This window comes from Saccopteryx bilineata, chromosome 10 (assembly GCF_036850765.1).
Source record: "Saccopteryx bilineata isolate mSacBil1 chromosome 10, mSacBil1_pri_phased_curated, whole genome shotgun sequence".
Classification (NCBI taxonomy): Eukaryota; Metazoa; Chordata; class Mammalia; order Chiroptera; family Emballonuridae; genus Saccopteryx; species Saccopteryx bilineata.
The window spans coordinates 32,398,833-32,411,170 of record NC_089499.1 but is presented as its reverse complement, the minus strand read 5'-3'; the positions used below and the strand labels follow the sequence as shown (position 1 = coordinate 32,411,170).

At 43.8% G+C, this 12,338-nt stretch overlaps 1 protein-coding gene across 2 annotated transcripts in view; it reads left to right on the top strand.

Moving 5' to 3' along the window:
* Nucleotides 1-576: 576 nt before the first annotated feature.
* Nucleotides 577-12,338, top strand: part of PLCL2 (phospholipase C like 2) — a 186,622-nt gene continuing 174,860 nt past the window's right edge. Inside the window, exons 1-2 of one of the 2 annotated variants that reach the window (XM_066245712.1) lie at nucleotides 577-1,004; nucleotides 1,283-1,864. In XM_066245712.1, the coding sequence (XP_066101809.1) occupies nucleotides 1,529-1,864 (336 nt within the window). In that variant the 5' untranslated portion in view covers nucleotides 577-1,004; nucleotides 1,283-1,528. Of the gene's footprint in view, nucleotides 1,068-1,282; nucleotides 1,865-12,338 lie in introns of both variants that reach the window. The other variant, XM_066245711.1, reaches the window with a different exon arrangement.

The window sequence follows — 12,338 nt, the reverse complement described above, 5'->3', positions numbered from 1 at the left end:
TAACCCGGGAGGACCAAAGAGAAGGGACCGGCCGTTGTGATCCAAGTAGGGTATTCTGTCCCCCCAAAAAGGCTTGACCTAGGGCGGGGCCCTCAGAGAGCTGGATCTGCCCGCTGCGGGATCAGGAAGGACCCTAGGAGGAAGGGACGTCGGTGATAAATCCCTGTAGGGCGACTCAGAAGGTACAGAGCAGGCTCTGCCAAGGACCCCTGCTCCTCATTTCTCGCCGTCTGCTGCCCTACCCCCTGCCCTGGCATCCTTGAAACCAGTTGAATCAGTTCATAGTTTAAGAGCCCAAGGGGACGGAATTGGTTTCTGTATGTGACTTGCGTCTCACCCATTGGGGAAGCCCAGAGGGGAATGTCCGGATGGTTTTTCCCCAAACTTAGTGGTGGGGGGAACGAGTCCCGTGCGTGGGGCTGGGGGTGGGAGGCAGGCGCAGCGGCCGAGTCCCCGAGACCCGGGACCTCGGCTCTTTGCCTCCAGGCCTGCGGGGTCATTGCCCTTCGGGGCGCCGGGCGGGTGATTGGCAGTTGCCGCAGCGCTGGTAGGGCGGGGGGTATCCAGGACCGCCCGCCTCCTCCCGTCGCGGTCCGTTGGGCTGGCCCCGCCGCGACGGCGGCGACCTGGAGCGGGAGCCCGTGAGGCTCGCGGTGGGGCAGGGGCGGCCGGGCAGGGTCCCCGCGGCCTGTAGGGGGCAGCGCCGAGCCCGGGAGAAGAGAGCCGCGGGCGGGGGTGGGTGGATCTGGGCTACTCCCGGCCACTCGGCGACTGTCACAGCCCGGCCGCCCCTGCCCGCGGTGCGCTTCTTCTCGCTGCTTCAGGCCTCAGCCGGACCCTGGGAGGACGTGGCAGGGTCCGCAACGACGGCCTTTGGGGCATTGGGATTCAGGGAGACCCAGGTCGCTTCCCGTCCACGCAGGGAAGCGAGACCCTCGCGAGGCGCCTCTGCGTGGCCAGAGCGCGTCCGGCCGTCTTCGGCTTCCACTCGCTTTAAACTCGAGGTGGGCACCCTGGCCCCGCGGCAGGGCGCCGGTTCCCGCGTGATGGGTGCGCGGACCCCCGAGGTGGGTGTTCTGATCCCCTGGAGAGGGCGCCCCGAGCCCCAGAGCCGGGCGCCCGTTACCGTAGGGTGGGTGCCCGCAGCTCTGGGGTGGGCGCCCGGCCCGCGCGGGTTATTTTTGGCGCCCGCGGCGGCGCGTGTGTCTGGGCGTGTTTTCCTCTCCCAGGTGCCGGGAGCCCGCTGGAGCTGACTTGTGCCTCTGTCTTCTCTCCCCTGCAGGAATCTTTAGCCCATTCTGCCCCCACGACTTTCACAGCGCGCGAGGCGAGCTCGAAGCAAACATCACATCTAAATTAAAAAAAAAAAAAAAAAAGAAGAAGAAGAAAAAAAAAAGCGGAAGAAGCGGCCGAGGCAGCAGCGGCGGGAGGAGGCGAGGAGGAGGGGCCGCGCACGGCGGCCCGAGGCGGCGGCGGGGACGCGGGGACGCGGGGACGCGGCTTTGTGCTAGCGGGTCGCGGGGCGCCCATGGCGGAGTGCGGCCGGGGGGGCGCCGCCGGGGGGGCCCTGCCCACCTCCCCGGGCCCGGTCCTCGGCGCCAAGGGCGTCCTGAAAGCCGGAGCCGGGGAAGGCGGCGGCAGTGGCGGCGCGGGAGGTCGCCTCGGCTACGGGCGGGCGCGCTGTGACAGCGGCGGGGTTTCCAACGGAGACTGCAGCCTCGGCGTGTCCGGGGACGAAGCCCGGGCCAGCCCCGCTAAGGGACCCCACGGCGGGGCGCTCACTCCGATCCCCAGCCCGGCGGCCTGCCCCCTCCCTCGGGATAACAAACCGGGCGGCCTGCCCCGCCGGAGCAGCATCATCAAGGTAGGTGGGAGAAGGGCGCTCTTCGCCCACCCCTAGTCGTCCTTGGAGTCTGTTTCCCCAAGAGGGGAGTAGTGGTGGAAGGAAGGGGTTGTAAGAGGAGCCCATTGCTAATGGGAACCGCTGGGGCACCGGTGCTTGGGATGGTTGAACAGGGATTGGATGCAAATGTCATTTGGAAAGATTGGAGAGGTGTTCGTTAATGTGCAGGGGGAGCTGTGCTCAGACATTCCCAGTGAACTTGGGGTTGTCACCTTTCCCAGGAGTGGCCTGGAATTATGGCCTGTATGTACCTGGCTGGGCAGGACATGTTCTTCTGTGGTAGCCTCAGCTCCTAACAGACTCCCTGTATGGTTTCTATTGTACTCAGTTAGTGATTATGTGAAAACATTTTCTTCAAAATTCCAAGGGGTAAACAGATTATTTAATAGATTTCTTCTGATTTCTATATGGCCTTTTGCAAACAGTTACACTGCCAGGCTACAAAGTCTCTGTTCACTTAGTCACACAGAGACATGGAGTAGGGTTCTGAACATAAATGCAGATTTCCGCTTTCTTAGGCTGGAAGCGCTGAGAGATTCTAGTTTTTCACGATTTAGTCTTTTTCTTGCTGCAGTAAGCTGGCCTTCAGTTCTGTGGAAGTTCTTTTGGTTAGTTTGCTTGGTTTTGATATTTTTTGTATTGTGTTCTTTAGAAGAAAAAGTCAGTGTTTTGTGTATTTTAAGCTCAAGAAGTAATATTAGGAACTCCTGAGTGTGGTGGTTTCATTCTAATATTACAATATGGTCTGCAGTGTAAAAATACTTCTCGTGACATGAAGTGAAGAAGAAAGAGTTGGTGAGCTAAGAACAGAGCATGAGGCAAAACTAAGCTCATTCTGCTCAAGTTTGGAGCAAATATGAAAGTGTTGCTGTCTGAAACAAGGAGTTACCAGGACAGTGAGCCGCAAAGCACGTTAGCAGGGCTGCACCCACCCTTCCTCTGGCTGATGACTGGTGGGAAGGAAGACAGAATGGGCCATACTGAAAAGAGTTGGCACTGGTGGTATTTGAAATTTAAGTGGACTTATACAGAAATTTCTAAGTGCAATGTAAGTGTCTGATGCTGTTATCAACTTATGCAGTAAGCTAGTGAAATATACCAGCTTGCTACTCTATGTAACAGGCAGTTGTGAAACTGCTTTTCGCTTTGTCATCTGTTTGCACAGTTTATGTCTGGGCAAGGGCACAATTGAAGGGCTTAAAGCTCAAGTGTATTAACTACCTGCAGCAGGCATTTCAGTTTAAGGAAAGTAAAGTATATTTTTGCTACTTACCTAGCTTTTAGTGACTCATATTCTCTTTTATTCTGTAGCTTATGTTTTCATGTAAGTTGCTTTCAACTGTATGTGATCATCAATCCTATTGACAGAGTTGTGTCATATCTGTTTTTATTGGTGACTAGAGATTTGTGGTGATTTTGCACTGTGGTATAAATGAAATTTGAAATGAAAATTCCAGAGAAAATACCAGTCTAATTCATTTTTAATTCCTCACCCCCAATTTTCTGGAGGGGCCTGCTTTTACATTTTTAAAAATTCAAACTTTATTGGTGTCCATAGTGGGATTCACAGTGTAATTTACTTAACTTACTTATAACAGTATCTGTTTTAATTTTATATTTTTGGGAGATTAAGAAGGATGGTTTGCCAATATTTCTGATACGTAGAATTGACAACTTGTCGGAAGATGCTGTTTCTTCTTTGAAGATTCTAGAACATGGAGAAATGATTAATTATTCAGAAATCACTGGTTTTTGAATTGTTAAGCTTACAAAGATCTCTTTGTCATTTTTCTTCTTGCTAATGAAGGCAGTTAGTTAGCTTCTTGTTCCCAGCTGTAGTCCGAGATGCATATGGCCAGGAACATAGTAAGGCCTCAGTAGATTGATTGCTTCCTGAATGAATGGAGGAATGATAAGGAAGTACATGTTTTCTCTGTTAAATTCTCATAATTTCTAAAATGGGCTATTTTGGATTTGCCAATCTCATATCTTATTCATTGACTTGTACCTCCTAAGATGACTCGATTGCTTTTTCTTGCATCTATTTTGGACTAACATTTTCTTAAATGCTCCTAGGGAAATAGTGTTGAAAGTTGATCAAGCCTGGATTATAGGAAATGGTTATGCTATTATTAAGTAGGTTACTATTTGGTAAACTTCCTCTTGAATTGGTGCCTTCAAGAATCAAGACTTTAGAAATTTAGTGCGGTTTCTTAAGAAATAACAGCATCAAGACAAATACCCTATTAGAATGAAGAGATCTTTTACTCTAACATCAAATTTCATCTAGTTATGAATAATGCACATTTTTGTCACATGAATGGCAGAAATTATATTTCAGTTTTGTTAAAAACTAATGAAAAATCTTATCAAAAGCCCATGTTAAAAAGCAGTAATGACATCCTTCTTGGGTTTTCTTATGTTGTTTTTGAATATTGGGGATGAATGCAGTCAGGTGATAGAATAGAATAGTAGATTAGTTAACAAGGAGATAATTGGGGGCATGAGAAAATGGCAGGAGTAAATTTATGGGGTTGCATTAGCTGAAATGTCAGGCTTGAGAGCTAGGCCTGTTTCGTAGCTTCCATCTTCATTACAGCCCTCTTAGGGGAGGAGCTCCAAATGAAAGAGAGAAATAACAGCCCAAATGTGATAAACAGTGGGCAAAGGAAGGGAACCGTTGCTGTGGTGCATGCTGGACATATGCAGAAATACACTGTGGGCTGACCAAAATGGTATTCTTCAATTAAAATCAATTCTTTTGAACTCCCATCTGTTTTGTAAATATGGTGTTGAGTAAGAAATTGTTGCAGAACTACATATCTGCCAAGTTAGATGCACAGATCTATACTGAAAGAGCTCCTTGTTTATGGTTAACAGTGTTAATGAAAATTCAGAGTAAGCAACCTTGTACAACCTTTTACAAATACCGTAAGAAGATAAACTTATCACCATAATTTTCTACTTTTCTTTGGTTTATTGAAAATAATGTTATACTCTTAAGATTATTTACAAAGGCCCATCACTAGAATTTTAGGGGAAGAGACATTATGTTTTTCTTCTTAAGTAATCTAATAAAAGAAAACATCACTTTCTTTATTTTTTATTTTATTTAGACAGTTAATTTTAACGAGGCGACATTGGTCAGCTAGGGTACGTAGATTTAGAGAAAACATCTCCACATCATTTTGACATTCGATTATGTTGAATACCCATCACTCAAAGTCAATCATCCCCTGTCACCTTTTATTTGGTTTTCTTTATGCCCCTCCCCTCCCCCACCCCCTTCCTTCTCCTCCCTTCCCTGCCCCCTGGTAACTACTGCACTGTTATCTATGTCCATGAGTCTCAATTTTGTGTCCCACCTATGTATGGAATCATACAGTTCTTAGTTTTTTTCTGATTTACTTATTTCACCCAGTATAATGTTAGCTAGGTCCATCCATGTTGTTGTAAATGATCCGATGTCATCATTTTTTATGGCTGAGTAGTATTCCGTAGTATATATGTACCACATCTTCTTTATCCAGTCTTCTATTGAAGGGCTTTTTGGTTGTTTCCATGTCTTGGCCACTGTGAACAATGCTGCAATGAACATGGGGCTGCATCTGTCTTTACATACCAATGTTTTTGAGTTTTGGGGGTATATACCCAGTAGAGGGATTGCTGGGTCATATGGTAGGTCTATTCTTAATTTTTTGAGGAACCACCATACTTTCTTCCATAATGGTTGTACTGCTTTACATTCCCACCAACAGTGGATGAGGGTTCCTTTTTCTCCACAGCCTCTCCAACACTTGTTATTACCTGTCTTGTTGATAATAGCTAATCTAACAGGTGTGAGGTGGTATCTCATTGTAGTTTTGATTTGCATTTCTCTAACAGCAAGTGAAGATGAGCATCTTTTCATATGGCCATTTGTATTTCTTCTTGGGGGAAGTATCTGTTTGTATTATTTTCCCATTTTTTTTTATTGGATTGTTTGCTTGTTTGTTGTTGAGTTTTGTGAGTTCTTTGTATATTTTGGATATTAGGCCCTTATCTGAGCTGTTGTTTGAAAATATCTCCCATTTAGTTGGTTGTCTGTTTTGTTGTTTCTTTTGCTGTGCAGAAGCTTCTTAGTCTGATGTAGTTCCATTCATTTATCTTTGCCTTTACTTCCCTTGCCTTTGGAATCAAATTCATAAAATGTTCTGTATGGCCAAGGTCCATGAGTTTAGTACCTATGTTTTCTTCTATGTAATTTACTGAGAAAACATCACTTTCATTTTCTCTTATTTCATTTCATCACACCATTCAAGACAGTGTACACTTTATTTTGAAACAGTTTGATTAATTGTTCAGATAGCACCTATTTTTTACAAATAGCTCAATCATTTAATTCAGGTGTTTGGTCTGAAAATATGAAGTAGCATTTTAGGCCTTAATTTTTTTTTTCATTTTGGAAATAATTAAAGTTAAAATGTTAATTATTTGGATGGTTTCATTTAATCAAAACTAATTGAATATTTTAGTTGGTACTTTAAAAACTGTGGTATACTTTGCATAAAGTAAAATTCACTTCTGTTGGTGTCTGGTTCTGTGCGATTTGACAAACGTACAGTCATGTAATCACTACCACAATCAAGACTGAGAAGAGTTCCATCACCTCAGAAAATCCCCCAATCCCTTTGTAGTCTTCCCTTCCCCTGGTCCCCAGGCCACGGCAACCTTTGATCTTGGGTACTTTTTTCTTTTTTTGTATTTTTCTTAACCTGGAAACGGGGAGAGACAGTCAGACAGACTCCCACATGCGCCCAACCGGGATCTACCCGGCACGCCCACCAGGGGCGGTGCTCTGCCCACCAGGGGGCGATGCTCTGCCCCTCCGGGGCTCGCTCTGCCACGACCAGAGCCACTCTAGCGCCTGGGGCAGAGGCCAAGGAGCCATCCCCAGCGCCCGGGCCATCCTTGCTCCAATGGAACCTTGGCTGCGGGAGGGGAAGAGAGAGACAGAGGGGAAGAGAGAGACAGAGAGGAAGGAGGGGGGGGGGTGGAGAAGCAAACGGGCGCTTCTCCTATGTGCCCTGGCCGGGAATCGAACCCGGGTCCCCGGCACGCCAGGCCGATGCTCTACCGGTGAGCCAACCGGCCAGGGCCGATCTTAGGTACTTTTTTAATAAGTAAGAATATAGCTATTGCATTATTTTGGTATTTAAAAGTACTAACAGCAGCCACCATTTATTAAGCACTTACAACATGCAAAACACATGAAAAGTGCTTAATGTAATTCTCTGACTTGGTCCTGGACCAATCACATAGGCTGAAGAAAGCCAGAGTTCAGAGAGGTTAACCGCTGGCCCAGAGTGTTGGAGCTGGTTGATGTGCCCCACTTGGGTACAGCTGTACTCTGCTGCCCCCCAATCACACTGGCTATTTTCAATTTTCTGTATAATTAAGGTAGATTGGTAATTTGGAACACGGATATGATTTTTCCTCTTTAACTCTAGGGGACGTTGGAGGGGGTGAAAGGATCTGTGCTGGCAGAAGAGGTTGACAGATAGTGTAACCAGGCAGCTGTTTAGTCACCTGTTATGGCTGCTCGACCAGAGCTGCCAGCTTCACTGGGACCAATGGCTTGACCTTGCCCAAGGTGGCAACCCTTATTTTTCTTAAAATCCTTGTTGTCCTTATTATAGTATCATGCTGTGTGGGAGAAACACCTTTATTATCTTCGTGCCAACATCATTCCCTGTGTCTCGATGCCAAGCACTCCACGGTGGGGAATGAGCAGGCTTTTTGAATTTATTATATGTATTTAAGCAAAATAATAAAAAATGTGCACGTGGATATTTTATTGGTCCATGCTTTAAATAAACTAGATGCCTTGCAGTCAAAAGTTGGGCTGTATTTATCAGTTCTGCACAGATAAGCAGCATTCAGTAACTGTGTTTTGAATTGGATCTTAAATATACGATCTGCACTTGACTTTAGACATTTTCTTTTTTTCCTCAATGGTTGGGAGAAGACAACCACATGCCCAGAAAGCGTGTGGGCATAACATAAATATTAAATAAACAGTAACGGGATCACAAAGTGAATCTGTCTGAATAGATAGGCAGCTTGCATCATTTAGGTCAAAAAAATCTAATGGCCAATCAGCAGCTCTCCACTTCACTTTGTACTAATGCATTTTTAGGCCACACAAGATAACTGTTGAAAGGCCAGGGCATGGTTGCCTCTGTTAGCCGCTGGGAGAGCTTTCATCACAATTCCGAGTTCAGTTTTCAGAAGAACAAAGGTATTAATGTTCATACCCTAAAAACCCGACTTGCCCCCTTTTGCATTTTCCCTTCTTAGTTTTTCAGCCTTTCCTCCAAACAGTTATGTTTGATTTTTGTTGTTCTCCATCAAATCTAAATAGGCAACTGACAGGAAATTGTTTATATTTTTAATTGTCAATGTTGGCCACTGGAGCTGTTTTCTTAGACTGCTCTCTCCCAGATCTGTTCAGTTGCTTTTATGTATATTTCTGTGCCCTCAGCAGGGGGTCCAAACCAGACTGTTCTTTTTTTTCTTTTTGTTTCTTTTTAAATACTTAAGTTGCCCATGCCTCACTCAGTATTGAAAATGTTAGGGCAGTGTTCTTTACAGCCTAAATGAAGATGTACAAGAAGTATGAACATTGATATTTTCTTTTCAGGCTTTATTTTATATACATGTGTGTTCAAGAATAGATGCTCTATTCCTTATTAATATTAAATTTTGGCTGTCGTTACTCATTTACCAGACTGCTGGATTAATTTAGCTGCCTTTTTATTTGATATTAATGGGATTCTGTGGTGCAGGGATATTTAATTATTTTTACCTGCGGGCCACAGGATCTGAAACTGTGTGTTCCTACTGATAATAATAGTGAATGGAGAGGATTGTGCTTGGTGTGTGAGTATTAGTAGTGACTCAAATTCAAGTCAGAGCCCTCAGGGAAGTCTCTGCAGTACCTGTTTTTCCTGTGTCAGAATAATGCCACAGCTTCAGGGTGCTCAAAGTCTATAATTAATTACATTGAACTTTAGCAATGATTATGCGAATGGTCCAGCCTGCTGGCTGAACACTTGGCACCTGCCTATTTCCAAGTGGCAGAGGAAGGCAGGTGGCTAGGTGCCCTGCTGGCCACTAGTGCTTGGTCACATGGCAGGAATAATGAGGCAACATGGATTTTAGCTAATAATCTCAGCTGGGCTGTATTCTGGGATCTTTTGCTGCACACAGGTCTCATGTTGCGTGTCTGGATTATTTAAGAGGCAGAACGGCGGTGGGAAAAATAGACGATATGGTGTTAGGTGCTTGGGTCAGATTCTGGCTCCCTCTCTTCCTTTCTGGGTGGCCTAAGGCAAGATATTTAAGTCCGTGTCTAGTTACCCCATCAACAGAGAGAAGAAAATAACCCCTCACAGCGTTTTGAGAGGATGAGATGATGGGAGTGAAATAGAGCAGCGTGTGGCACGTGATACACTCTCAAAAAGCCTTTCCTAGAATGTTGTGTTTTTGATTTTCAGTTTGTCTTATTTGGAGTTTATCCTGAGATGAGCCAACTCGTTTAGCTCCCTTCGAGTTGGAAGTCACTAACATTGCCATGCCCGCTTTGGAAGTTTTGTATTTTGAAATATGCAGAACGTACCCAGAAGAATTTTTCAGACATGTTCTAAAGATGCTTTCAACAATTATTTGTTTTGGTGCCTTTCTAAAGCTGAAGCCCCAGATGACTATGCATGTATGGAAATAGCCTCAGCTTAATGGTCAGAGGGTAGCGAACATCATTTTCCTTGAGCCAGGCACCCATATGTCTTGATTTGCTCAGGCGGTCCTGATTTACACCTTTTGTCCTGATGAAATTATTTATAGCGCCTTCTTTCACTCTCAAAGGCATCATGGTTTGGATAAATAATATGGCCACTCTACTTATCTGCTTTTCACAAACTCTTTGTTGCAACCTGTGAGGGAGCTCCATGAGACTGCCCTCCGTGCCTGAGCTTAGCTTTGATGTTTGTACCTCTCTTTTCTCAGCTGGGAATGCTTTCCTCCTCTCTCATCTTCAGGGTCTTCCTCAGTTAACCACCTCTCAGCATGAATTGTTTCTCTCTCTGCCTTTCAACCACCACTCTGCCTGTATCTGTACAACCCCATTTTCTTCTGCCATTTGTGGAAACACCTAGTATAATGTCTTGGAGAAAGCAGGTATTTAAGTATATACTTGTTGAATAAATGTGTGATGGAGGAATAAGTAAACATGAATGCTACAACTAAGTGCTTTTTCAAGCTGGTCCACCAGAAATTTTGTGCTGTGTGAATGAAGATTGTAGAGTTCGATCCACATGAAATTTCTGGCAGACTGGTACTGATCCATGGGCTGGCGGTTGAAAACCCACTGATATATAACTTACTTGAGGGGTTTGATGAAGATGTTATTTAGACTGAGCTCTCACTGGTTTTGATTGGAATATAAAACTCAGTGTACTTCAAAGGAGAAATTTATTTCAAGTACATAAGATTGGAAACAATCAAACGGAAGGAAATACCTTCATTTCAGGTTGGATCCAGGACTTTGGTTGGTTCCAGAATTGTTTTGCGGGATGTCAGTATAAATGATCTGTCCCTTCTGGTGCCTCTGAAATAAGAGTAGACCTTTGAAAATTGCTTTTATGTTCTAGCAAAGTTTAAAAAGCACGGCGAGAGAGCTTTACTGGTTTTTAAAGCATTTACTCTGTTTTCTAGTATTCGGTTTCTTGAAATGGTTATAGTTTTTGCTTGATTTTTTTTCATTTTTAAGGAACTGAATTACTTAAACTTTTATTGTCATTAACATTGGTTTGTCAAAATATATTCATTGGGAGTGCTTTAGAATTAATAATAAAATAGGAACTAAGTAAGGAATATAGGCGGAGTTGTAGAAGTAGGATCCTTAATCCCTAAGCACATTGGTAGAGATTCTATCTTTTATTGCAACTCAAGGATTGGGTATGGAAGAGTTACTAAGAAATGCTTTGTATGCATCATCTCACGCAGGTCTCACCACAAGCTGCAAGGAGACATTATTATTCCCTTTTGCAGACAAGGAAATCCACTCCTCAAGGTCTGGGTATTTCCAAGCAAGGTCATAGAGCTTGTATCAGGCAGAGCCAGATTCAGACCACATTTGATTGACTTAAAGCCCACACTTTGAACTGCTCCATTCCTCTTTCTGTTTCATCTTCGGAAATGTATCTTTGACTTTTTCCTTTTTTTCTCCTACTCGCCCAAACCATTCTAGCTCCTTGATCTTAGCAGTTTCAACCAGTCCTAAAATAGATGACTGATATGTAATTAGGAAGGTTTGGCCTTATGGGGCTGGATCTTGGGATGAAGCCAATTTGTACCTAACCATCAAAAAGCCGTAGCCATAGTCCTGTCCACCATTTCTGTCTGAGCCACCAACCAAATTTTGTCCTTTTACTCTCCATTCTCATTTGATTGATTAGAAAACTTTTTTTTGGGGGGGGGGTTGTTTTCCATTTTTGTTTCTTTTTAAACAAAAAGTAGTTAATATATTTTTTAGCTTCCCAGAAGCAAAAACAGGTAATAGTAACAATTCATTTTTTAGTGAGCTTTTTCTTATAGTATCCATCCTTATTATTGCTTTGGAATCTTCAAGTAATTATAACATTATAAAATATGTTAATACTTACAACATATTACTGGGAAATTGGTGTTCAGGTATCTTCTTAGAGTATGCTAAGTATACTGATTTGGAAATAGCGCTGTTAACACCCTAGAATCTAAGCAGCTGGATTTAAAAGTGATTAATAATGTAGATTGTGGGATTTTTAGAACTGAAAGAGATCATGTAAAATTCTTTTGTAATTAGATATACACAAGGCCATACTGATTAGTACATTTAGCTCCTAGCTATGGTTGAATTCATTTATTTGCATATTAGTGTAACTGAATTGAAAAAAAAAAAGTTATGTAATACTGCAGTATGTGAGTATTAATAGAACAAGATGTGGTCTTCCAAACAGCTATATTTGAGAATTTGTTTTTTTGCTATAGATAGCTGCATGTGTACATATGCCATACTTATGCATTCATATACTCTGAAGACTCTGTTTATAAATAGTAAAGATTAAAAGCGAATCAAATAATGTAGTGGTAGGCCGACACGAGTCCTGTCTTGTGAAAGACTGATGAGTAGCAGGTGTCTGCTCTCTAAATTGAAATGCCCAGGAAGGAGTAGGCTGTTTTTTTTGAGCAGTGCTGATGAAGCCTCTGTTGCTCTTGACCAATTAGTGTGGCCACAGAGGGATACGTGACCTCGTTTGCAGCTACCATTAGAACCAGAAGCCGTATGACTCTCTCCATATGGTTTCCTGATACCTTTTATTTTCTATCTTTCTCCTAAGCTCTGATATCCTGAGGG